General features: G+C 51.6%; 1 protein-coding gene across 1 annotated transcript in view; it reads right to left on the bottom strand.

The window, feature by feature from the left end:
• Positions 1–16,667, bottom strand: part of HPSE2 (heparanase 2 (inactive)) — a 112,038-nt gene extending 95,371 nt beyond the window's left edge. Inside the window, exons 1-3 of the mRNA XM_059820955.1 lie at positions 16,408–16,667; positions 15,200–15,357; positions 3,262–3,423 (exon numbers count right to left, since the gene is read on the bottom strand). Coding sequence (XP_059676938.1) covers positions 3,262–3,423; positions 15,200–15,357; positions 16,408–16,667 — 580 coding nt within the window. The remainder of the gene's footprint in view (positions 1–3,261; positions 3,424–15,199; positions 15,358–16,407) is intronic.
• Between the last annotated feature and the right edge of the window lie 9,359 nt (positions 16,668–26,026).

Below are 26,026 nucleotides of genomic sequence, written 5' to 3'. Positions count from 1 at the left end.
CTCCAAAATCACCTTACTGTCACCTGGACGTTTCTCCTGAGGGCTGCAAAGGAGGGGAGCCTGCTGTGATGGTTGCAACTTCTACTCCTGCTGATACAAGCCATAAAAGAATCCCCACTTGCTCCACATAACTCGACTGGGAAGGAGCAGAAAAGCATTTCTAGTGAAAGATTCCTCTTCCTTCTCCTTCCCTATCCCACCGCAGGCTGAGCCGAGAGAGCCAGTTCCCAGAGGCGAGCAGGTGAGGCTGCACACTCTCCCCCTGCTCTACCACTGGCTCACAGGAGAGCATCAGAGATGCTGATCTGTGAAACAAGATACCTATCTCTGAGCACCGAGGGGGGAGCAGCAAAGATTAATAAGGCTCAAAATGCTATACAGCATTTAAATAGTACTGTCACAGATCAAAGACTATCACTCATCTCAGAGAGGCAGGCTAGGTAAGCCTAGAAAGATCATGTACAGAAAGCAAATGCAAGATGCAAGAGAAAGCCTGCAGACAGGAGCCGAGGAAAGCTTATACTTGTCCAGAGAAACTGAAGTGGCCTAAGCCAGAGTCTAACATGTGTTCCTGGAGGAACGAGAGCCAGAAAGACTGCCTGGTTTCACTCAGTCTCAGTTGTGTCTTAGCACAAAAAAACACATTTCATTTTAAGACACCCTCTTACCTTGGAGGTACCTGCTGCTGGGAGCAGCTTAAATCCCAGTGCAAAACCACAACCCTGCCAGATCGCTGAGATAAGGAGCACACTGGGAACCATGTGCAACTGATGAACAGATTTGAAAAAGCCCCTGATTTACATTGATGCCACAGGGACTGCAGAATTGCACTCACTGCACTCTAAGAGCTTTCATTCTTAAAGCCATGAGGATACTGCATGGAAGTCTGATGGCAACATCACTTGCCCACACGTGCAGACAGCATGGGAGGCCTGATCTATAGTCTTTCAAGTTGCTTATATAACTATGTCAATTGGGAGGAGGAGTAAGAGAAGGGGACTTTTTATCCAAATCACTACAGTGGTAGCAGTAGTAGCACGGGAGTAAAGACGCCTCACAGTGGTATTCCTACTCCCAAGCTCTCCTAGAGTAGCTATCCCATCGTAAAGCACTTTTATTCTCACATGACTTTGGGCAAGATGCTCCATTTACATTTCTTTGGTATAATTAAAGTGCTGCAGGAACTAGCAGTAGTAGGAACCCCTCTCAGAGGTGTGGGGTTGAATATTCCTCCGGTCTAGGTTGGACACTGAGTACTGAGGGTCATCCACAGTACATGCACTGCACAAGGCCAAGTGACTCCTGGATACAGACCTCCAGGGAGGAAATGCTGTTCTCAGGGATCCCCTGGATACTCCACCCCTGCAAACTCAGTCCTTCACTATCCCTCCCCAAACCAGGTCTGGATCCTTGCTCCTGAACCTCGCCCCATATACCTTGCTGCTGATCTAGGGACTCCCTACAGCACTGGACAAAAACACTGTGCAGAACAAAAAGAAGTCCTCAAGCAAACTCCGGCTGATTGAATTTTGAAGGTAAGGAATGCCCTTCTGCAACAGATGTACAACCCCCTCTGCCCACCCCAAACACCAGATCCATCACGGAGAAGGGAAATATTTACACAAGTTAGTAGAGTTCCAGTTAAATATTATGCTTAGCTGTCTAGAGTCCATGTTCTCAGACTATGCCTATGAAATAAAAGATTAAACTTCATAACAATTATGAAGTTGCTCTGCTCACATTCAAAGGGAGTTAAAGGACATTAAAATAGTTCTTTGGGTAATATTCCAGTGAAATTGCTCTCTCCCCCCTGGAGACTTAGAGCTAAAACCTTCTGAACTATCCTGTAAACACACTTGGAAAGGCTAAGAGCTGAGCTGATAACCAGGTAGCACCTCTGCTCTGCAGGTTCTGTAAAAAATGTGAGCAATGCCAGAGAGCTTTTGAAGCAGGCGAGGGAAGGAGGATAGGGGAGAGCAGCTTCTCTTCTCGAGGGAAGTTTGTTTAGTGGAAAGTAAGCAAGTTGTCAGGGGAAAAGCTGACAATGTTGATTCCAGCAGTTGTACTGGGAATAAACAGCCAAGTGGATTACGTTACAGAGAATGAGAAAGGGCTCTGAGGATCCCATTTAAATGCTGGGCTTTCAGGAGTGGTGCGATTCAGCCACGCTTGCTCGTGGCCCCAGTGCCCACAGCCCCCTGGGGCTGAGCCCTCTGCCAGCTCTGGTGTCACTATCCTACTTCTGTGGGGTCCCGGAGGGGTCCAGCACAGCCCCTGTCCCCAGGAGGGCCAGAGCTCACCGCTGCACTGCTGTCCCTGGCAAGGATGCAGACCCATGCTGGCTTAAAGGCAGGGGCTGGACATTGAATTAGGGACAGCAGCAGGGGGGGGAGGTTGCACAGGACCTGCTTGCCTCTCCCAGCCCAGTAGCAGTGGACGTGACCACGGGGCTGGCCATCTCCTCCCCAACCAGAGCACAGGACCCTTCCTGCCATAAAAATCAGATGCCTCCCTGCCTTTCACAGAAAAGGGACCCAGCAAGAGGGGAAGGGGATCTTGTTTGATTTATTAGTCTCTTCCTCCTTCCCATCATCTGTGGCTCATCCAGCTGTAGTGATAAGGAGAACAGCTATGAAAGGACACTGCTGGGATCCCACCCTTCTTCCTGCTCACTGCCTGAAGACCTCAGTCCTTTACAAGCACCATTAAATGTGTATCCAAAATGTGGCAGTCTCCTCCATCCTTTGAGATTCTGTTCCCTGGATAATACAAACAGTTGCCAGAAAAAGAGTATCCTCTCATCTCTGTCTGGGCCATTATCCCTTTATATTTGCTCTTTAATATTTACTGGGTTCACACAAAGTGCATGCTCTGGAAAGAAAAAAAAATCAGCTGCAGCTTAAAGGACTCCAAATTTAGTAATTGCTGCAGCCCCATCAACGTGAACAGTTAGCAGGGAGATTTCTCCAGCACTTCACGTGCCGTGGTATTCTGCTTAGGTCAGACTGCAGAAAACGTTCTGTCCAGGGGCACCAAATCTGGAGTGTCTGCGTAGGTGCCAGCTGCAGAGGCCTTATGAGTCCACCACGAGTTCCTGCAGGTCCTTTCCCTCCCAGCACCCAGTAATCTTGGTAGGACACAGAGGCAGCCAGAGAGATGCTAATTCATACAGAGGTGAAGCACCTGAGGGTTTTAACACACCTGTGAGTTAGCAAGAACTAGCCCCAGCTCCTGGCTCCAGAGCTGGACTTGCAGCCTTACCTGTTAATGTGAGGTTGCTGTATGTGTTTGAAAACTGCTCCTTTAACAAAACCAAGTGCATCTGAGCTGCCTTTTCCCTCTGTAGCTCCAACATTATGTCAGGATGCTGGGCGATCTTACAGCCTTTCTGCTTATCCAGGGCAATGTCGCTGCGAACAATGTCTACAGCAAAAGGGAAAGAAAAAAGGGAGATGGCCAAACCTCAGCTTTCATTTTCACCAGACGCTTGGATCAGCACCAGCCAACATGACAGCCACACAACCATCACGCAGCACGAGCAACCCAAAAAAAGGGTCCAAACCCCTTGGATCCACCTATCCAATGAGCCTCCTTGGCTCAAGTCTCCTTTTCCGCCACAGAAAGCTCAAGTCACTGACTTTAATATGCTAACACAAACTACCACCCCTTCCATCCTTCACCTGCCTAGCAGTTGATCTCTTACAGTGCGGACCCCTTGTTTGCAGGGAAGTGCAAAAGTCTCCCAACATTTATATTACGACCCTGTTACTGGTGTGTTTGACTCCAAATAATGAGAAAAAAATAAATCCCATCCTGGTGACGCCTGGCTTCCATTTACCCTTGCCTGTCAAAGAGGTGATGAAGAAGACTTGTTCTCACCTTGTTTATCCTCACTGCAGCTGTCACAGCTAGAGTTAGGTCAGCATGGCTTATGACTCTTTGAACACGTCTCTGTACCCTTCTAACTCCTGACATTCAATTCAGGAGGCAGGACAGTTATTTAAGAGTTGGGTTTTTTTCATATGAGCATTTTATAAGATATATTGTGAAATAAGAATATGATATTCTCTCTCCTAGAACTACTCACCTGCTGGGGAAATGGAAAGATGGGGGTAGCAGGGCAGAACAAGAATCAAGTAAGATGTGTCCAGTCTAAACAGGAGGGGAATGGTGCAAATTAGTCCTTGCAAGGTCCCTTTCCGAGTTTAATAAACTCTGTAACATGCTCAGATCCACAGGCACAGTATGCTGTGCCTAATTCTTACAAAACCTTAGGCGGCCAGCACTGATAAGGAAGGATGGAAGTTGGAGTTCTTCCACCACATTGCATGAGGTCACCCTTTGCATCACAAGGTTGCACTTTGCTTGGTTTAATTCCCATCTAGCTACAAGTTTCTGAAGGAGCTTAATCTCAGAAGAGAGTCAAGTCTTGCTCCATGTACACTCTCCAGCTCCATTATTGTTACACACATTAAGGAACACCAAAGTTGTTTCCAATAGTCATGCTCCTGTCTTTCAAGGTGTCAAATCTCAGGTTCAAAGCTCTGATATGTCTTGGGCTGGGAACTGCCTCCAAAGGTGGGGTGGAGGACTGGAAGCCACAGTATCTTCCTGTCTCTGAGCCTCATCCTAGAGTCCCTACACTTGTCTTGCCCAGGCTGTACTCTCTCTGACTCTTTACTGCATAGCTTGGGATTGACACAGCTTCTCTAAAGGCTGCCTAAAAAAGACAGCTCAGAACAGTAATGTCATAAAAGCAGTGGTCTGTAGTTAGGGACATGAGTTCTCTCCTCCACCCACAGCTAGCATGCTCAGGAGTGGACATAGGGCAACATCCAGCTAGCATGAAAATATGGCTCAGTATTTCCACATCCAGCACAGGGTCTTTAATGCAGAGAGATGAAATGGAGCAAGAGGAAGGAATAATGTTCCTCTGCACCCTGACCATGTGCTTTTGGTGCACAACCTCTTAGGTAGACACTGAGTAGGACTTGGGCCTACCCAAACTCTGCCCAACTAATGGATGATGCAATCCTGAAACCCTGTTGTGTGAGATATTTGGAGAACTGAAGATTGAGAAACACAACCTTATCACTCCCTCACACCAGAAGGGCTATTACTACAGCTACGCGTGTCACCTGGAGCTCATGAATAGTCATTCACCTTCCTGGGTGATGGATTTCCTTTTCTACAGAACTGAAAGGAACAGTTGTACACCCCCCAACCCCAAGGCAAAATGGAGCAAAACACATCAACGAGGCCCTGAAGGAGAAGACTGAGAGGCAGGGAGCTTTGAAACTAGATGGTCAATATGTTGTCTCAAATTCTCTTCAAACTGCTACAATCGAGTCCAGGCTGGGTCAAAACAAGTTTGTTTCCTAAAAGGAATGGAGGGCTCCTAAAACGCAAACCAAGGCTAATGTGGACTCATATGGAGGAACCATTGGCCTGGGACCAGAGTCCCTGCCCTCCTGGTCAGGGGCCAGGACAGCACCTTGGAGAGTGCAAAAGGGGATGTGGCAGCGGATCTGTGCAACACCCTTACCTCCCTCTTCGGGGACCACAGGTCACAGCAAACACACGGTTGGGGAAGGGATGGCCCTGTGTGCACTGTCAGCAGGGTCTGGGGACAAAGGGCAGGCCCAGGGGACCAGACCCAGGAACGAGGGGCAGCAGTAGTGTTTGAAATCCTGACCTTAGGTGATGGAGCTGCTGTGACAGGGATTAGCACAAGGAAGGGAAGCCACATTCAGACAAATCCCCGGTCTTTTCTTAGATGTCCAGAAGAAGGTGTGTAAGGCACAGAAAGTGGGGGCACTCTTCTGGCAGTCATCTTCATGGGGTTGTCAGAAAGCTGCCACTGCAGACATTCAGGATGCAGGGCAAGACATGGAAGGTTCTGGCTTCTCAGATTGATGAAAGACCCAAGAAACTTGCCCAAGACCTAGAAATGGAAGTAGACCCCACATTCATTACAGCTCCAGTTTAAACAGTGGGTAGATGCCTGGGATATAGAGATCCTCAAAGAACTCGGTGCCTGGTCATCCACACCCCGCCAGGCTGTACTTGGTGCAGGGGAGGAGGTGAGGGCACCTCTGCACCACTCTTCTGAACCAGCAGCACTGAGGAAAGAGGGGTGGCAGGCCACAGCTGCTGGAGGCTCAGGGGAAATCTCAGCAAGAGCAACCCAGGGGAAACAGCCAGCAAGGAGCCCGCAGCCCTCAAATCTTAAAGGATGAGAGCGAAGAGGGAAAGACGCAAGGAGCGCAAGGAGGAGGGTACCCCAGGAGGTGCTGGGCAGGGCAGCCCCCAAGCGGGAGCTCCAGGAGAGGGACACTGCCTTCCTGAATGTCAATTAAAAAAAAAATAGAAATAAACTACCCAGCAAAACACGAAACCAAGCGGCTCTTGCCAGACGTGCGAAAGAAGAACTCCAGATGTGGGAGCCCCAGAGGACGCCAAATGCTTTCCAAAGCCGGCAGACGACGCGCTCTGCCCGGAGAGGGGCCGGGGCCGGGGCCGGGCCGGGCCGTGCCGTGCCGGGTCAGTACCCTGGCCAGCTCAGCCTCCCGCCGGCGGCACGGCCGGGCGGACCCCCGGCGGCGCGGCGCTCCGGGGCGGCCCGGCTGCGGCGCGGGTCCCGCGGCGGCGGCGGCAGCCGCCGTGCCGGGTCCGGCTGCCGCCGTGCGGTATGGCGGGAGCACACCCGTGTGGCGGTCAGGTGAGCTGCGGCTGGCGGGAGACACCGGCCCACGGAGGGGAAAGCTCGGCGGCAGGGCCGGGGGGGCGGCGGAGGGGTGGCGGGGGGGCCCCCGCCCCCCCCGCCTCCCGCCCGCCGGGAGGGGGTGGGATGTCGGGCTCCTGCAGGAGCTCTCCCCTCGCCAGGCTGCGAACCCTGGATGGAGGATGCTGCTTTGCAAAGGCTGTGCTGTGCTTCCGAGTGCCTGCACGTTTCTCTGTCACGCCTTGGGATCTGCACATCTCCAGAGCTTACACAACGGAAATTCTGAAGAACAAGTTAGAAAACACCCATCAGAAGCGACACAGGCACAGCAATCCCATCCCAGGGCAAGACGCCTATCCCAGGGCATCCCAGGGCTGGCCGAGCTCTAGCCATCCCTTTCCGTGAGTCGCCTGCACCAAGGGGTTGCACTAACCCTTTCCCACCATACCAGTACCAGGCCAAGAGCTCCCAAGCTGTGAAACTTCCAGGATGGCACACAGCACACGGAGACAGCTCCCAGCTGCCTGCAGGGGAGGGTTTCCCTGACCCACAGAGCCTGCTTCTGTACGTGGGAATTCACGGCGTCAGCGTGGCCTGCGTGCAAGTGCCCGTCCCATGGCTTATGCCACCATCCACCCATAGGCAGTTCCCTTCCACGAGGCACTGAGCAGGCACGGACTATTGCGGCTGATCAGCTGGAAGATGGGAGGAGGAGGGCACAGACACAGGTTTATGTGGACAGGGCTGTGTGACGGAAGGGTGAAGAGAAGTAACTCATCGTTCTCTGTGTGTGTGAAAGCGAGCACTGCCCACAGCCATCCCCACTCCAGCAAAAGCCACCGTCATCACTGCCGTGGCACCAGAAGAAGCTGAGTTTGCCCATCCTCCTAATGGGACTGTTTGCTTCAGCTTTCCAGTCTTAGAAAGTGAATTTAAAAGGAAATAACCCAACCTATTTTATGTTAACAAAAACTGAGTATTCGTACTAAAAAATAGGAATATTAGAAAATTGTTTTAGTGCAGAGGTTAAAGGGATGTTAATGGGTCACCAGGAAAAACACTTGTCAATTGCAGGTTGCCAAACTTGTAAAATACCTACTTTTTAAATCAACACATTTTAAAAAGCTTTAAAAAACAGATTTTTCTGCTGAAATTATTATAAAATGCCCAGTGACTGTGAAATTGGGAACACAACTTCTATTTAGAAAGTCTGAAGATTTCTCAAGCCAGAAGCTGCATCCTCATCATGTCTGTCTTCAATAGGCAAATTTCTGACACATTAGTATCATTCCTTTCTTTTAGCTGGGAAAATTTCCCTGACAATGAGTTTCACAAGTTATTTCCCACTATATTAAAAAAATCATATTTGTTTGTTTTATATGTAGTAATTCCATGGGATGCTCCCTGTTTCTTGTGTTGTGAAAACAAGGAAATAATCATTCCCAAATTGTCTTCTCTGTGTGCCACTGTGTTCACAGCATTTATCATATTCTCAGTCTTTTTTTCCAAGCTGAAAAAAACCCTAATCTCTATGACTGAAAGCTGTGACTTTGATCACTTCCATCACCTTATTCTACACATATCTATTCTTTACACTGATTAGTGTGTCATCAACTAGTTTGCTTATAGCGTAAGAATGCTCTCAATCAGTTTCTCCAATTCTTTTCTAATATTCCTAACATTGGGTTCACTTTTTACTTCCCTAAATGTATTCTGAGACCAATCTGTAATAAATTCAAAACATTTTCCCTGAATAGCAACTGCTAATTTAAAATGCATAGTTGTATACAAAAAGTCACATGCATTTCCCCTGTGCGTGTAACTTTGCAGGAATCACTTTTAATTCATAAGAAGATGTAGCATAGAAAGAAGTGTGGAACTAGCAAAATTATGTAAAGTTTTTTAGAGAATTTAGGATGCTTATTATAAACAAGCAAACATATAAACATAGAAATCTTTCATCTCACCCATATACCAGCAAATAGCTAACAAATCAGGATCTAATTGTTTGATTGTGCCATTTCCTGCAGTTATTAAAGCAATTTTCATGCATGATTCTAGCAAAACAGTTTGACATTTAAAAAGAAAAAATGGAGATCCAAAGATTGCCTGTTTTAAGTATCTCCTGCATAGGCAGTATCTCCCTTACTGTGTGTAAGGTGATTTCTACAGCCTTTTTTTTTTTTTAATTTCTGAGGAAACATCTAAGCACTGGAGCTCCTTACACCGAAAACCCTGCCAGGCAGAGCAGCTTGCAGCTCTTCCCCTGCAGCCGTGGTCCTGGGAACTAGAGAGCAGGAGGCTGCCTCGGAGCTCACACCAAGTCGCGGAGCAGCCCCAGATCTGGCAAATCCTGGAAGACTGAAGGACATCAGAGTATGTCATCAGAGTACCCGTCTTGGGGACTGAGTGCTTGCAATGTCTGAAATGGTGCAGCCCTCCCAAAGGAGCTGAGTTTTAAACACTCGGAGGGTGAAAAAACAACTGTTCCCTCTGCAAGCTCTGAAAGGACAGATGCCTAAACTGTTGAGGGGTGCTTAGGCAGACAAAAAGGGGCTCTGGGTGACCAGGAACTGAAGGTGATTCCTTGAATAAAGAAAAACTTGTTTGTTCATTTTTACTGGGACAACAGGATGGTTCTTCATTCAGATACACCTGCTGCAACATTTTATGAGCTGGCAGAGCCAAAGGGGCTGTCCCAGACACACGGCAATAACCCTCCCTTGCTCTGGCACCCTTGTACCCCATGATGACCCTCGTGATCCTGCTCACTAAATTCACAGAAGAACAGTTGACTTTTTTTTTCCCTGAATTAGTTTTCTGCTGGCTTAGCAGAGGATCAGAAATGTGCCAGAGCCAACACAAGGGAAGCAGCAGCAGGACACAGTGCAAAGCAAAAAGAGGGCATGGGGACCAACCCTTTTGGTGGCAGAGAACCAAGCGATGAGCTTCACCACCTTCAGGACACAGTTTTGTAGGATTTAATCAGACCAAGGCTGAACTGCTGCAGTCCCGCCTTTCACTGCAGGCTTTCCTTTCCTAGCACTGTCCTCTATGCCTCCGTGGTCACACACCATTAATCGGTTCAGGCAGCTGAACGAGCTGAAGTGCAACCACCTCTCCAGCACCAGGTTTTGGCCAGCTGAGTTCCCTGAACTAACTCACCATGTAAACTCAAGCTCCAGGCATAGGAGAGGGCAGGAACATGCCAGAAGGGGCAGAAGAGTGCGAGCAGCAGCCCTGGCTGAGGTCAGCTCCAGCCCCTGTGCAACCACGCATACATATAAAGGAATCCTCAGGTCATTTAGCATTTATTATCTTCCCTTCCACTCAATACCTAAGACCCTTGCACATACTCTAAAAGCACAGCATCCTAGAAGCCGCCTGTGCAATACAGACTGAGCAAGAGTGAAATGATGTTCCCACTGCTGCACAAATCTCAAGGTTCAGATGCAGTGCCAGGTACCTGAAGGTGTCTGGAGGAATGGATCCCAAACTGAAAGGACATCCAGAAAACCTATGCCAGGATTACGTAGCATAATGTGAAGTTTTCCACACCATATGGCAAAATCTCCTGACTAGTATGGAAGGCATAAGAAACATGTCTTTTCCCAGTTTTTTGTGGTAATTAGCCATTTTTCCAGATGCCCAGTATCCTCTCCAAAAAAGGAGATAAAATAGAAGGAAGTAACTTACCAGCAATTAAGAGAGTATTTTTGAAATGTGTTGTCCATATGCACTTCAGCTCAGAAACTTTTCTGACGCACTATCTACAGCATGCATATGTGCTCCCCTTCCCCTCTCCCTCCCAAGACCCACACAGGGCCATGCTGGCTGTATGTGGTAAATGTCCTTTGGTCTCTTTTCAGCCACACAATCCCAATAGGCTACAGAAAGCCTGAGGGACAGGATGGAGAAGCAACGCGCTTGGGCCAACAATCTTGAAGAACTCCAGCTATGAGTAACCTCTTTTTCCCTTCACAGCACATATGCGCAAAAAGGGAAACTATAAGCAATGTTTATGCCACCACAGGTTGTCCAAAGCTGGTCTGTGTGCCTTCGAGGTGGGAGGCTGTCAAGGAGGTTCGATGTTAGCCCACCAAACTCATGCTGTAGCGCCAGCAGGGAGCTTCCAAAATGGGGTCTAGGTTCAGGCACTGAGACGGCACCTGCAGCACCCCTTGCTGAACCAACAGAAAGGACTCCAGGTCTCCACACCACACCTAACACTCCAACACCAAGCTTCAGGGCAGCACACGAGTCAGGTTTTAGCAAACCCAACTTCAGAAGAGGTTTTGTATCAGCAACTATAGCCTGAGCAAACAGGTAGCCCTGTGCATTTGCTCCAAAAAGGAGCAGCTCAAGCCTGTTTTCCTGGAGACCAATGTTTCTTATTGTCCCATTCCTCAGAGCCAACTGGACCTCGGCAACGTGTGAGGCAGTTGAAAGGACAGGCCAAACAGATTGCTTGGTAGACAATGCAATAGCAAAAGGAGAAGCAGGTCTACTACATAGACTGAGCATGAGACCTTACATCTTGGTACCTGCCCAGGGATCAGACCTGGGCCTATGGCAGGAGAGAAACGCATCTCTAGATAACAAAGCACAACTCTCAGCACAGCTGGTGAAGAAAAACGAACTCAGCAGGGCACATACAGAGAAACACCATTTAAGGGAGAGAAAAGTCTCTCAGGCTAAAAATGTTACACCTCTTGATCATCAAATGTCAAGAAGTCTCTGGCACAGCCCCACCTCCTGGTACCACAGAGCTTGACATACATTAAACTGGTTTTCTGTTTCTAACAGACCTCAGGCTGGCCAATGCCATATCCACATAGGGTGGACTCCAGGACTGCTCATGCAAAGCACAGGCTGCACAGAATGGCAGTCACCTGGTGTACATTATACCTGGGGGTTAATGTAACTGATTAGTTAGATGACCTTCTAAAAGTTCGGGGATACATATAGCCATGCTACCACCAACAGGGACTGCACCTAAACCAGTCATCATAGGCAATCGCTTTTACAATTTGCTCTGTCAGGTATGGACTAATCTGCCACCAGGTGATGAAATCGCTGTGCCAGCTTTATATGCAGTGCTGAAACAAGTTGCCACATGCACCCTCTCCGTGGGCATCACAGGCTGCCACCACAGATCACTCACCACTTTGTTACCTTTACTGCCCAAACATGACTGGTCTGGACTGGGGCAAGGCTGTTCGGAGTTACAAAGGAAAGATGCTGTACACACCTGGTATTACACAATACTTCCAGGTCTGTGCTTCCAGGAAGAATTTGCCCAAGAAAAGAACGACCCTGAAGCCTAAAGGAAACACCTTATTTCAGGAAAACAAAGTACATTTTAGATACAAGTCAAAAGCAACTACTATGACCCTCAGAGAGCACCCACACTCTCTGTGGAGGAAAGGAGAGGACAAAGATGGGCTGGTGAACCCAAAGGCAGATCTAAGTAAAGGTAATTTTCAGAAGGAGGAGGTATGCATGGCTGTAACAGTTTGAAAGGGAATTAAATATAATTTTAAATGGAGGGAAAAGAGTAGGAGGAATCTCTGGGGTCAGATCATCAGGAAGGTGGAGCACTACAGAGAAGCAAAAGACCATCAAAGGCAGCAATGAGGAATACCTGGTCTGGAGGGCAATGGGGTAGCAGAGGGGGATTTACAGTGCAAAGATCCCTGTAGTACAGAGATTCATTAAAACTCCAGCAAGTGTGGCCACAGCGCAAAGTATCCATGAAGGATGCTGCAAAGGCAGTCCTGTTGCTGCTCCTGCCTGTCTGAATGCCTGAGATGGCCACACTGGGGTGGCCTGTGAGCACACAGAGGAGTGCAGCTGCCTGCGATGTGACCACCACTCGCAGAGTTACTCACTCACTAGTAACTGCAGTTCTCTAAGCAGTCTTGTACACGTGCCCTTCACCTCTCAGCCCAGCACCCTATCGAGTGGCTGCAGCTGAAAGGAACATTAAGATGTGCCCTTCCCTCCCCATCTACGCACAAGTTGCATGGGAACACGAGGCACGGGAGCACCCACGGGGGCTGCAAAGAGAGCCCAGACACTGGGGTCACAGGCCTGGCATCTGTGTGCACCCACAGGGCGAACAGGCAAAAAGGGAAACACTAGAAGCAGAAAACAGCTGAGCTATCACTCATCGTGTCACTAAAAATCACTAAGGTGATGCACAAGGCTTAGAAATTCACAGATTTCTCTTTTAATCATTTTCTGACTTTTTTAATTAATCGAGCCCCTCAGCTTCTTCCCCACTCCCGTGCCGCTTAGACAAGAAATTTCAGAAAATAGATGCTGGCCATACAAAAGCCCACAGACATGGAAAACAACCCAAACCACCCTGTATAACTTGGGGAGGGGGAAGGGTACCTAGTGGGATGCTTGCTGGCTTCCCCTATGCTCGGGTACCAATTGCCATCTTTTTTCTGTGCTGTCTGTTCAGGCTGTAAGGTTTTTGTAGAGAGGCCATCTGCTTGCACATTTGTGCATGCCCTGATCCCAGGCAGGTCCTGGGCGAGCCACAGATGAGGGAACGAAAACCAGACCAATGCTCCAAAAGGAGAATATGGCTGCTCACATCCAGTACAGAGGGGCAGAGAGTTGTAGTGGCATCAGGATCTCATTTTGGAGAGCTGGATCCCTCTAGTGAAGCACTGGGTGCAGCCTCAGCACAAAAAGATGCGAGCTACTAACAATTCTATAGCCCTGAATTTTGCACACAGATCTTAAGAACAAATACGAAAACTTTGCTTCCAGGCAGGAAATCTCTTTTACCACACCTTTCTGATTTACACCGATGCTTGATACACACCACATGTGTCCCCTCCTTCCCTCACCCACATTCGCAATGGTTCTGTTCCATATTTAGGTGATGAAAAGTTAAGTCCTGTGGTTACAACTTCTATGAGAAGCTTCATTTTGAAGGGCTGCTACATTTCAACTTTATTGCCACGAGGAAAACTGAAAAAAACCCAAAAGCTTTCAGTCCTTCCCTAACATGAAAGCTGTTGTGAAGACATTTAATAAGTCTAAGTTCTCTCCCGCAAGTTGTTGAAATATTGAATGCAGGAAAAATTATTCCTACAAATGTTTTGTATGAGTCCCATCTACAATTTTATGCACTACACTTAATTTCTTCTGTTCAAGGTGGCTGTGGCAGGTTTGGTCAGCATTTTCTCCTGAAGTGCATCTCAGTCAGCAGACCTTAGAACAAACCCTTTGCCTGAGATTTGTTATGAGGAGAAGAAAAACAAGGAATAACATCGGGATTGCTCCGGCTAGGAGACAAAGTGAAAGATGGAGCACGCAAACTTAACCCACCTGCCTGCGTGTGGGAATAGAGGGACATTCATCTCGGTAAGATCAGATGTTATGTGGAGGAACAGCGGGAGCAAGAGCCATCAGAAAACTGGCAAATGCATCTGCTTTTTCCATTCAGCACTGTGCTGCTGACTAGATCTCTGCAGAACTTCCTCTGTTCCACAGACCTGCCCGCTGGGATCTGTCTGGCATTAATTGGCCTTCAAAATTACTTATGGAAATATCTTCAGCTAATTTTTGTAAGTCATTGAGTAAGAAAAAAATACTTTTTAAAAAAAAAAAAAAAGCAAGAGAGAAAAATCACTAAATTCTTGCATGCGGACATGGTATTCTGCTTCTTAAAATAAATGCCTTAAGACGAAGACTCGGCCCTGACTTTTCTACGAAGTTTCTTTGTGTGAATTAAAGGCTGAAAAAGGTGAAAGCCTTTTGTGTAGCTGAGGGCCGCTGGGGAGGAGGGGAGCAGCGGAAAGCCGTGGGCCAGGCGGTGACTTTCGGGAGGACCTACGGTGGCAGAGCGGCCCGGAGCGGGGGCAGCCCCGGCCGGGCACCGACAAGCAGAGCGGCGGCAGGCGGCGACCGAGCGGCTCAGCCACGACCAAGCCCGGCGGGGACCCCCGGGGCTGCGGCGAGCGGAGAAACGCGGAACGACGCCGGGGTCCTTGGGAAAAGGCAGGGCTCCCCGACACCCGCGGGGCGGTGCGGGCAAAGGCACCCCGGGGCTGCGGTGCCCGGTCCCCGCCAGCAGCCGGGGCAAAGCCCCCTCTACGGCCGGCGCTGCCCGCTCGGGGCTTGGGAGCGAAGGGAGCAAAGGACGCGGCGGGGGGTTGGGGGGGGGGGAAGACGAAAAGCCCCGGTCCCCGGTCCCGGCCTTTTGTTCCCGGGGGCCGGCATCAGCCGGATCCACCGGCAACGGGCGGGCTCCGCCGAGTTCCCGGCTCCCCCCGCTCGGGAATGAAAGGCTACGGGGGGAGGCTCCCCTGCCCGGTGCCCGGCGGCAGCGCTGCCCGGGCGCGGCGCGGCCCCGCCTGGGCGCAGGGAGCGCGGGGCAGGCGGAGCGGGACCGCCCGCCGCCCGCAGCCCCTCGCTGCCGCGCCCGCCCCCCGCCCTGGCCCCGGAGCTCACCGTCCTCGTAGTTCTTGAGGTAGTAGTCGGGGCCGGGCCCGCCGCGGCTCTTGGCCGGGTTCTTCACGTTGTGGAACTGCAGAAAGTCCGTCCTCTTGCCCGCGAAGCGCAGGAAGGCGGGGGCCAGGCCCCGGGCCAGGGTCACCAGCCGCCGGGAGCTGGGGAGAGGAGAGAGCGGGCTGAGGGCGCCGCGGGCCGGGCCGGGCCCTCCCTGCCCCGCTGCCGGCAGGCACCGGCGGCCGTGGGGCTCCGGGATCCGCTGCTGCCCTCCTCGGCCACGCCGCCCCGCCCGGCTCGGGTACCACCGCCGCGGCGCCCGGCTGCGGGACTCCGCGCCGGCCGAGCGGCGGGGCCCGGCGGCGGGCAGCCGCCCCGCCCGCCGGTGGTGGCCCGGAGGCCGGCGGGACCCGGCTCTCCCCTCCCGCCCCCGGCGCCCCCCGGACAAGTGCAGCGGCGCCCCGGGGGCAGGAGCGCTCAGCGCCCCGCGCAGCCCGGCCGCGCCCCGCGGGACCGTGCCGCCGGCCGAGCCGCCGCGGAGGGGAGCGGAGCGGGGAGGGGAGGAAAGCGGGAGGCGACCCGGCTCCGCTTCGCCCGCGCCCTCCCGCCTCCTCGCCCCGCTCTTTCCCCGGAGGCGGCAGCCGCAGGGACCCTCGGAGCGGGCGTGCGGAGGAGACCCGCTCTCCCTCCCCGACTTACCCAGCAGGGAGAGGGCTTTCTGGCCGTCCCAGCGCCTCCAGGCCGCGGCCGCTCCGCACCGCCGGTGGAGCCCAGCGCAGCTGCAGCCCGGCTCTGCCCCCCGCGCAGGGCTGGAAGTCCGGGGAGCGGAGGGCTCTGAAGACCTGGCCGACACCCCGCTCTCCGCCCGTCGGGACCTGGGGAAGGCTCGGCTCGGCTCGGCAGGCGGCCCCGTTCCTGCTGCTGGTTTGGGTTTTTTTTTTTCCCTGTGCTGCCTCGGCCCCGTGTTGTGCTTTTTGCAGAGGAGCGGTTGTTGGAGCGAGAGGAGCACGACATTTTTGCAGTCATAACTGATAAGTCTCCGAAATGGTTTCTCCATTGCAAACATGTGCATCTTAATGGAAACCATGGCCTCGCTCCCTCCGTCACAACAAGCGCCGCCAGCAGCGCGGAGCCCGGCGGGGCTGGGCGGCGGGGCCGCCGGGGCGCCCTGCGGGCGGCGTGGGGAGGGCGCCGGGGGGCTCCTGCCTTACCTTAAGAAATCGAGCCAGCCATCATGAATGATGGAGGGGTCCAGCTGCAGGGAGAGGAAATTCTCACTGATTATCCTGACAGGGCTCTTGGTGTTGACATCAAGGAGAATGAGAGTTCTTCCCTTCACACCTGGAGGTTTCTCCACCGGCAGCGCTCTCCTGTCCCCGGCCTGGGAGGGCAGCGAGAAGGTGGCCATGAGAGCCAGCCCAGGTGCCATCAGGGCTAAGAGCCCGGGGGGGCAGGAGCTGGGACAGGGCATGCCGGAGAGCAGGAAACCCCTAATTAACTCGCTGTCTGCAGGGGCTCGCTGGTGGCTAATTGTCCTTATCTAAAGTGTGGGGCGCTCTGCCTTTTTTTGCAATGTTTTGGTGCTGGTGGAGGGGAACTCACGCCCCTGACCAGCCTTTCTCGCAGCCGGTGCCAAGACTCCTTGCAGCCAGCACCGCCCCTTTAAGAGATGCAGGCTCCAGACATTTTTAACTTTTTGAAGGTAAGGGGAGGCTCCTGGTTTAACCCCCTCGGCTCGGGGCCCGCCGGCCCACCGCAGCCCCGCCAGCACTGAGCTTTCGCTTTGCGCCGGCTCCGCCGCGGGAGCTCCCGCACCGCGCAAAACAGGGCCGGAGCCGGGATACCGAGACACCGGGGAGCTCGGGACCGGGGCCGGAGCGCGGCGGCCGCCCGGCGCGGCCCTAGCTTGTCACCGGCTGCAGGGACGGCTGAGGCGGTAAGGCAGCGGAGGCAGCCCGGGCTGGGGGGAAAGGGGGGTTAATCACCCCCAAAAAAGCCCTACCCGCGGGGAGAGCCATGCCGGGACCCGCGGTGCTGGGGCGAGGCCCCCGGGGCTGAGCGCTGTTGGCTCCGCGGGACCCGACGGGCACAGCGGGGCTGGGGGCCGCCGGCAGCCCGGAGCTCCGGCACGGTACGCTCGGCTCGGCCGGAGCCATCGCCTCGGCCTGGCCGACGCACGAAGGCCACTCGGGCACCGCGGAGAACCTGGGCACGGGGAACCGAGTCGCCGGCCGCCCTCTCCCGCCGGCCTCGGGGCCCAGCGGTGTCCGACCGGCGGCGGGGAAAGGAAAGGGGCGGCAGCAAAAGCGCCCGGTGCGGAAAGCCCGCATCGGGAGCGCGAAGGACAGCACGGTTCGATGGGACCGACGATGTCCCACGTGCCGGGGCCAGCCCGCGGCTGCTGCCTGCGGGATGGCCCGGGGCAGGACGGCCCGGGCTCGGCGCGCTGCAGAGATGCAAGCGCCCGCCGTTCTCGGCGCTGGGCGCAGGCTTGTGGCACCCGGCTGGGGATCGGTGGGAGCTGCCGAGCATCCCGGGAGTGATGGCCCACCTCAGGGAGTGTCCATCCGAACGGGGCATCCTCTCCCGCCAGCAGCCGGTTCTCGGGCAAGCCCCGGGCCCCCGCACGCCAGCAGCCGGTGAACTCCGGGACACGTGGGCCCTCCGCCGCCGCCGTGGCGCGCCCCGCTTCCCTCTTCGCCCAGGCCAGGCGGCACGCAGGGCCCCGGTGCCGCTGCCCGGCCCGGCGACGGAGGGCTGACAGCGGCCGGGCTGAGCCGGACCCAGTGCGGTCCTTCGGGGCCCCGCAACCCCGGGGATGGGGCGTCCGCAGCACCATCTGCTGGTCAGGGGCCCGGCGCGGCGGGGGAGCCGGCACCCACCTGCGGACACCCCCCGCGCAGGGGTCGGGAGGTGCCGGGACTGCGGGGAGCAGCGGGACTCCGGGATAGAGGCACAAATCGCGCCTGGAGCCGCAAGGAAGAGCCGGACGCACGGCGGGGACCCGCCCGCCGCCCTCGGGGAGCCCGGCCGGGTTCGGGTACGAGCAGCGAGCGCTGCACGGCGGCCGCCCCGGGCAGCCCGGGCCAGGGGCGCTTCCAGCGCACAGGCAGCCCGCTGTCTCGGCGGGGCTCCCCGCGGCTGGGAACCCCCTCCCGCTCCTCCCGGTGCCCGTGCGGAGCCACCTGCGCTCCTCGTCCGCCCGAACCAGGGCCCGGGAGGCGGAGGGAGCGGACCCGTTGTCTCCCACGACGGCAAGCTCCGCACCTGGGTGCGCTCGGCCCGCACGAAGTGGAGGCACTCGGGCCTGGGGCCCGAGGAAGTCCGTGGGCAGCGCTGTCTCCTGTGGAAACCTCCTCTCCCCTCGTCTCTCTGCCCCGCGAAACGCTTCGAGCCCATCGCCCCGGGGGGCAGGCAGCCCTGCGCCGCTGACAGCCGCGGGTTACCCAGGCAGGGGTTGCGGGGGCACGGAGTCACTGCGCAATGAACAGTAACGGGGGGGAAGGATGAAACATACCTCTGGCTCTGCTAGGGGTGAGCAGGGAATGTACAAACCAGGACTTGTCGTGAAATCATCCCGCTAAGGCGGAGAGGGGAGCGGGGCTCAAAACGCGCCTCGGAAGAGGCTGCCGAGCGCAGCACAGGCTGACAAACAGCCGCGAAGGGGTGCCCGGAGCAGCGGGGCTTTGAGCTGGAAGAAGTAAGCGGATCCGGGGGAAAGGGCTGTGCAATTTCAGCTGTGCAAAGCCCTGGCATCCCGGGACAGGAAGAAGGCAATTTAAGCCTGGAAATTTGTGTTCGGCTGCAAAGGCTTCAGCTACAGCTTGCAATAACCGCTTAAAACTGACCCGGGACCTGAAGCCTCCACTTCAGAAGCTGCTCAGTTTTTTGGGTGACCTCCGAAAGAGGGATGCGAGTTTCTGAATCCTGGCGTTATTTTATAATTTTTTTTTCTCCTGTATTATCAGAAGATGTCAGCAAGGCTTCAGGGGCATTTGTTGCTCAAATCAGCGTTGTGGTTGCAGGCCGAAATCTTGCATCGCGCCTCCTGCTAAGGATGGCTCTATTTCAAAACGAAACTCTAGTGCGTTATGTGGTAAAAGGCAAGGAAGAAAACAAATTATTCCGTTTAACCTCCTTTATATACATTTGTTCCTTACAAACAACTTTGGAGGAGAAATGTGTTTATTCTAAAACGTTCTTCACAATTAGTCTCTGCCTTGCATGCGAACTCCGGATGCAGCGAAGCCTCTTATCTGCGGAGATATCACCAACAACATAAAACAGCAGGGAAAGGAGCAAAACGTCTCCCAGCTGCCAGGGTCAGCTTCCAGATTCTGGGAAGACGGCACTAAAGGAAATATTCACTTACCTGTCCCAGTTCTCCAGACCAACATCTGGAGCCTGCCCCGATCCGGTGGCTCCGGAAAAGCAATTGCACCCCACTTTGCATCTGGCCACAGCAAGGGCAAGTCGAATCTAAAAATAAACCCGTTTGGGTTTGGTTGGTTTGTTTGTTTTGTTTTTAATAAATTGTAGGTTTGCTACAGAAGCCCTTTAAACGCTAAGAGGCTTCGGTGATCTGCGAGCGCTGGGGCAGCAGCGGAGGTGCGGGGAGCGCCGGGTACCGGGAGCCGCCGCCCGGGGAGCCCCGGGAGCCGCCGCTGCCGCCCGGCGCAGCTCGGGGCCGGCCCGGGAACATGTAAGGGGGGGCCACGGCGCACCTCCTTCAGGGCAACGCATACCAGATAGGAGGTATCTCAATTTACACCAGCTGCGACCCCGGCTCGCCGTCCGCAGGGGCGGTGAAGCGCTGGTCCTTGCTTGTATTACGATAATTACTTTAGAAAGCCTGACTCACATAAAAGGTATCTATAAAGATTTACTCGCGGTTTTGTCGATTTGGAATTACGTTTCTCCATTTTCCATCTACTCTAAACGTGCTGTTTTTAATCTCCAAAACAGTCATTGGGAAAGAAAACTGGGGGAGGAGAAGCATTTCTATAAAGAGTTTAACCAAAGCACATTAAATATTTTCCCAACATCACCAAATAAACAACAATCCTCCAGCTCCCTATAAACTATTTAAAGCATGTCATATCATCTCTTCTGCTCTTGCCAATGTACTTTCCTTTTAATTTATAAGCCGATTAGAGCAGGGGCCTGTCTTTTTGTGTATACTTACAAAATGTCTGGCACCCTTTCAGTCAGTCGCAGTTCACAAACACTTAAACCTGCATTTAATTTCGTTATTATAGGTAGTTACTTCGATTTTTTCCTCACTTTTGTAGAGCTACTGCCTGTGAAAGTGCTTGTTGTAAATGGTCTAAGCAGTTGTTGAAGGGTTTCAGCAGAGGAAAAGAAAAAAAGGAGAAGAAAACCCACAAAAAAAAATTAAAACTGAGATCTCAGGCTCCATAAATCGGCCCAGAAGAAAATGGGGAAAACCTCCTTAGGAGGAACATTTTTAGTTCGCTAGAAAATAAACTTCTGCTCATAAATGATGAAAGTTATTATCATCAGAGGATGTGCTGTACCAAACAAACCTCCATTAGGCTGGGAAGGATAAAACAGGCTAGACAGCCTTTTTTAAAAAAAAATCATCATGTCTTTGATTCCCAAGATATCAACCATGTCTGTTTCTGTAGTGCTGTCAAGTAAACCTGAGTTATGCATGCTCTAAAAGAAGCCAGCAAGGAGAAAATTCAGCAAGTGAAAATCAAGAGTGCTATTCATAGATAGTTTACCAAAATATACTTTATTTTCAGACTCTTAAGTTCCTGCCCTGTACCATGGCATGACAATTTCTGAGAAGAGGAGCAAGACCAGTGAATGTGGTAAACCTGTGGTCATCAGAGCATACGATTGCATGGCAGATTCTTTTTATTGAGGTTTTTGCTCTTTCTGCACGGCAGTGTCCATCATTTTCACCACAAGAGCCTTAATGTCTGGAATGCAACCTCCTAAAACTGCCAGTGCCTCAAGGTGGGTGTTGCACAGTCTGAACTGCACTGCTGAAACCGTTTTCTAGCATGTTTATGTATCACGTCTAACCTGAACAAGCAGGCAGAGCACAACTGCTTGATTTAATACAGTATCCGTGCATTGCTCTTTCATGTAGGTGACCTGGGAAGTTCTGTAACAAGCAAATACATCTGTCTGGGCTAGGAGGACTGGCTGGCCAGGGAGCTCAGTGACAGCGGGAGGAAAGCAAGCCTACTGAGAGAGCTTCCTCCCTCCATACATGCAAAAAGCAAGGCATCGATCAAAACCAACTGCCTGGTCATGAAAAGCACAGTTGGCAATGCTGTCTTTGCATTTTTTGCCAGCATGAAAGGAACACAAACTGGTATCTCCAAATCTAGCCACAGGAAAATAGAGCACGATGGTGCCAGTCTTTCTTCTGAGAGACAATCTGTACTCGTTAGCTGCCTAATTAAGAAACCTATAAAAATAAGGGACAGGGACAAAAAGAAGGCACTAGTCCCATAAAGTCTGCAATTATGGGCTCTCTCTAGCAGGCAACCATGGGAAGACACGTGAAAAACAGGGGGGATGAAGCTGAGTTTTAGGCAGCTGATGATCAATGATTTTTTTTTTTTTTTTTTGGTAACTTAATTCCCAGTTCTGTGAGCAGTTAGCTACCATGTACTCTGCTAGAATAAATTGCATTTATTATTTTCCTTGATCTGTCTAATTTGCTGCGTGGTCTCAAAAATACTCTGACAAACCAAGGGTACCCTAGTCCCGCAGATTTGTCTCTGGAGAGAACTAGCAACCTCCCAAAGTGTCCACCTCCCAACAGATGTTTTTTGGTTCTTGAAAAACTGAGATGCACAATTTCCATAAAGCCGTGAGAACAGCTCTGGAGGCTGGTCAAACCAGGTGCTGTCCCAGCAGACAGAAGTCCCCTTTGCCCAGTGCCTCTTCAGCAAGCAGTAAAAAAACCCACGTAATGACTGGGAATACCTCTGTGTATAACAAGGCCCTTTGAAAGAGGACGCTCTTTAGATCCATGAACTTCCCTGTACTCATCAATGGCTGGGTCTGATTTTGCTTTTCTTTCATATCTTGAGTAGAAGCAAATGTGGCAGCAATTTGTCGTAGTCAAAGAGATACAGAGGACAAACACTATAGTGAGACTCGGAGCTCTGCAGCGCTCCAATGACCACAACAGCCTCAGAAACATTTTCCTCAAACTGATCCCAGCTCCGAGGAGCAGAGAAATGTGTAGAATTATCCCCATTTCACATCATCACGTGAAAAAGAAAGAGAAGTGAATACGCCAATTTTACAAGCCTGAGAATGAATGTGAGCAAGTATTTGTCCCACCATCTGGGAGGAGATGATAGAGGTGAAGGAAGAGGGAATACGGGGGGATGGTAAAAGTTCACAGAGACCTTCTATTTTTCTGGAGAGATGCTTCACATTCCAGCAGCAAAAATGAAGGAAGCGGACATGAGGAGTAGATCAGAGAGGGGAAATAGGAAGATGGATGAAGTGTAAGGCTGGAGGAGCAAACAAGTCAATTATGAAAAAGAGGAAGGGGCTGTGTGCAGACACCAACGAGGAGATGGAGCTCAGGGGAAGAAACAGCAGCCAAAATGCTCTCAAGTCAGAGACGCTGCCGGGGTGAGGAAGGCAGAAAAAATTCAGAATCTTTCAGGTAATGATAAAATTGTAACCCTCTGTCCTCTGTATCTATTTGATTATGGCACCTCTGTCAGCAGCTCTATCAGAATAACTGAGCATGGCCCTGCTATAGACAGAGACAGGAGAATTCAGCTATGTCAAAGCTGGAAACTGTTGGTTTGCGTAGAGAAATCAGAAGCAAACTATGAAACTCACAGCTAGAGACCAAGAGGAGGAACACCTGAGAACTATGGGTCATGCCCAAGAACCAGGCAAGCAGATGAAGGAGAAGCAATGTAGAAGCAGTGGATGCCCAGGATGAACCCAGGAGATGAGGAGGATCAGAAGTGAGTACCACAGAATGAGGGGGAAAGGCCAGCAGTACACCAGTGAGCTGTACTAATGGAGGGAGGAGATGGGCTGATGCTGGATAGACTTTAAAAAAATACTCTGCTTCCGTTGTCCAGTGAAAGCTCTCAAATCCAGAAAAAGCAATCCTCTTTGTGCATAAATTCCAGTAACAACAGTTAAGTTCTTGAGCTGCTCCTCTTTAAGGCGGTGGTGGAGCAACAAAGGTCTGCAAGCATCACTTGTAAGGTTGAAAGTACAGAATCTGGAGAATCTCTCTGGGATTCTCTAACCACGCAAAGACATGGTTTGCCTGCAGCTTTTCACAAATCTGATATAAACCCCGTCCCTCCTACTGAGAATGAACAAGCAAATAGTTCCTTCCCCTGTCTCTTAGGGGAGGAGAAAAGTGTTGCATGGTGGCAAAGAGCTGTGAGAGAAGCATTTCCACAACCCTTACAGCAACACAGCCTCACCTCAGCACTGCCTCAGTGCTGGCAGGGCTGCAGAAGTGAGGGGGAAGGCACAGGGTTCCCAGCGCAGGCACAGTAGCTTATCACCCAGAAACAACTGCAGGGGAAGAGCATATATTCATAGCCCAGACATCTCCTTTGTCCTTTCTACCACTGTCTGGGTATTGCCTTGTTTCTTCTCCCTCCACAGTTTCCCTTCTGCTAGCCCTTTAGTAACAGCAACATGGAGAAAGCTAAAAATAAAGCTATATAAGCAATGTAATAGGCATGCAATTACATGCCTATTTTCTTTGAAAAAAATGATGCTCTATTTCCTGTACAATGGAAACTACAGTTTGATGTTACAGCTATTGGGTTTTGACTAAATGCAGAAATTTGACTTAAACAATGACATTTCCCCCTGTATTTAGTATTACCATATGCCACTGATTATATATTTAAGTTGCAGAAATGAATTAAATTTCATGGCTTCCTCAAGTTAGATTCTCTTGGAGTGGACTGTCTTTCGTTATTAACCAAAATGCTTGGAAAACAGTTTAAATCAAAACAATGGACTTTTGGTATCATTTCAGGAGAAAACTGGTTATCACAAACTGAGCATTTAACACATCATCATCCAGAAGGCTGGGTAAAGCTTTGCAAACCTGTAGCAACCATGACCAGGATAGAGAAAAGGGTTTAATTGAACACCACAGACTCAGAGATGGGGGGAAGGAAAAAAAAAAAAAAAAGACACAGTGTACTGTTTGGAGCTCTCTTGCCTGGGGTCTTATTCCTTCTGCCTCAGAAGTTATCATATATCCCACATTTCAGTGCTTATTTCACTTACTTGGGGAAAGTATCTTCTCTCAGCTGGCTACAGAGCATTAGTGACAATCATGTTGCACACATGTTCCAGGAGAAGCCAGCTTCGTGCTTGCTAGGTTTCTTCCCATTTTCTGGCGGGGGGGGGAATCCAGATTTTCTTTACTCTCTGTTTTCCATCATGATTTGGACTGCTAACATTTCTATCCCCACTAGTAGTCCCTTGCAGCTCCTGGCCCTTTTCTAGAGGACCAGCAGACCCCCTGGGCTCCCATCAGCCAGGAAGGAAGCGAATTGCAATTTGCAGCCTCTGGGAATCTGGCTTCAGACCTTAGATTCAAGGTGATGTGAAGGCACTTTACAAAACTCCCCATGTCCACGCTTCCCGCCTCCTCCAGGTCCTGCCTGGACCTGCACAGTCAGAGCTGGAAGAGGACAGACGCAATCAGAGATGTCACCACTGGCAGGGGACATGGACATTGCAGACTGTGACACAGAAGCCGCAGAGGGAGCTCAGTGTTGGCAGACACGGTGTAAAGCAGAACCTGAGCAGTCCTCGTGAGCGGGAAGCAGGTTATTATTCCTAACTGGAGAGCAATGTCATAAGGGGAGAACAAGTACAAGAAGGACACAAGGTATAAGAAGAAAACAAGGACAGCCGTGCCGTGCTTGCTGAAGGACTCACCAGGCAGGATACAGCTGGGACAGGCCTCAGTGAGAGCCTTGCAAGTTTATGTCATACTTTGCCAGAGACTCAATCAATTGAGCATGTGCTAAAGCTCAGTTTGTTTTGTCTTATTTGGAGCTTTGGAAGATATTTCCTATCTTGAATCATTGAACATGCTCCAGCCACACACCTGCAACTTCTGGAGTGCATCCTCTCAGCAAGAGGCTGGCTAGCACGTCGTCACTTATGCAGGGCAAATCCTACTGAAAGCACATCAGACCACAGCTTTCGCACCAGTTTACTTTTACGTGTAGCACATGTAAGCTAACATCTGGCAAGAACACAACTATGTCCTGATCGAGATGGAGCTCATCGCAACAGATGGTGTTTGATACTGCAGCACCAGGGCAGCTTCACCCCAAACTGAGTATTATTTCTCTTCTTCTGCGTCTTTACACCCTCTGGCCACATCTTTTTGGGAGTGGAACTATTGTCACTAAGGCTCCGCAGTCCCTTCGAGACCGTATGCCACGCTCAATCTGCAGGTCACTGCCTAGTCCTAACATCTGGGTTATTTTACTCCCGTTGAGGCAACTCAGTGCATGAAGCAGGATCCTGATGCAACTGTTATATTGTACGCTAAAATAACATGAGGTCAGCAATATTCTGAACCAGACAGTGCCTCCAGAGAAGGAGGAAACTTTCTCTCCAAGCACACAGTAGCTCTGCCAGCATGCACGCAAGCAGCACTGGTAGTTAGCAATCTAATAAGCAACATCTGGTGCCCATTTTGGGGCAAAGGATGGAAAAGCCACCAAAGAGCAGCCTCCAGTGCCACCACTTCAAGCCTGAGAGTTTCATCCTAAAGGGAAAAGCGTTCGGAAGAGAAAACCCGGCATCGAAACG

The sequence above is a fragment of the Gavia stellata genome, chromosome 9 (assembly GCF_030936135.1).
Source record: "Gavia stellata isolate bGavSte3 chromosome 9, bGavSte3.hap2, whole genome shotgun sequence".
Taxonomy (NCBI): domain Eukaryota; kingdom Metazoa; phylum Chordata; class Aves; order Gaviiformes; family Gaviidae; genus Gavia; species Gavia stellata.
The sequence above is the reverse complement of the archived record's forward strand: the minus strand, read 5'-3'. Positions and strand labels throughout refer to the sequence as shown.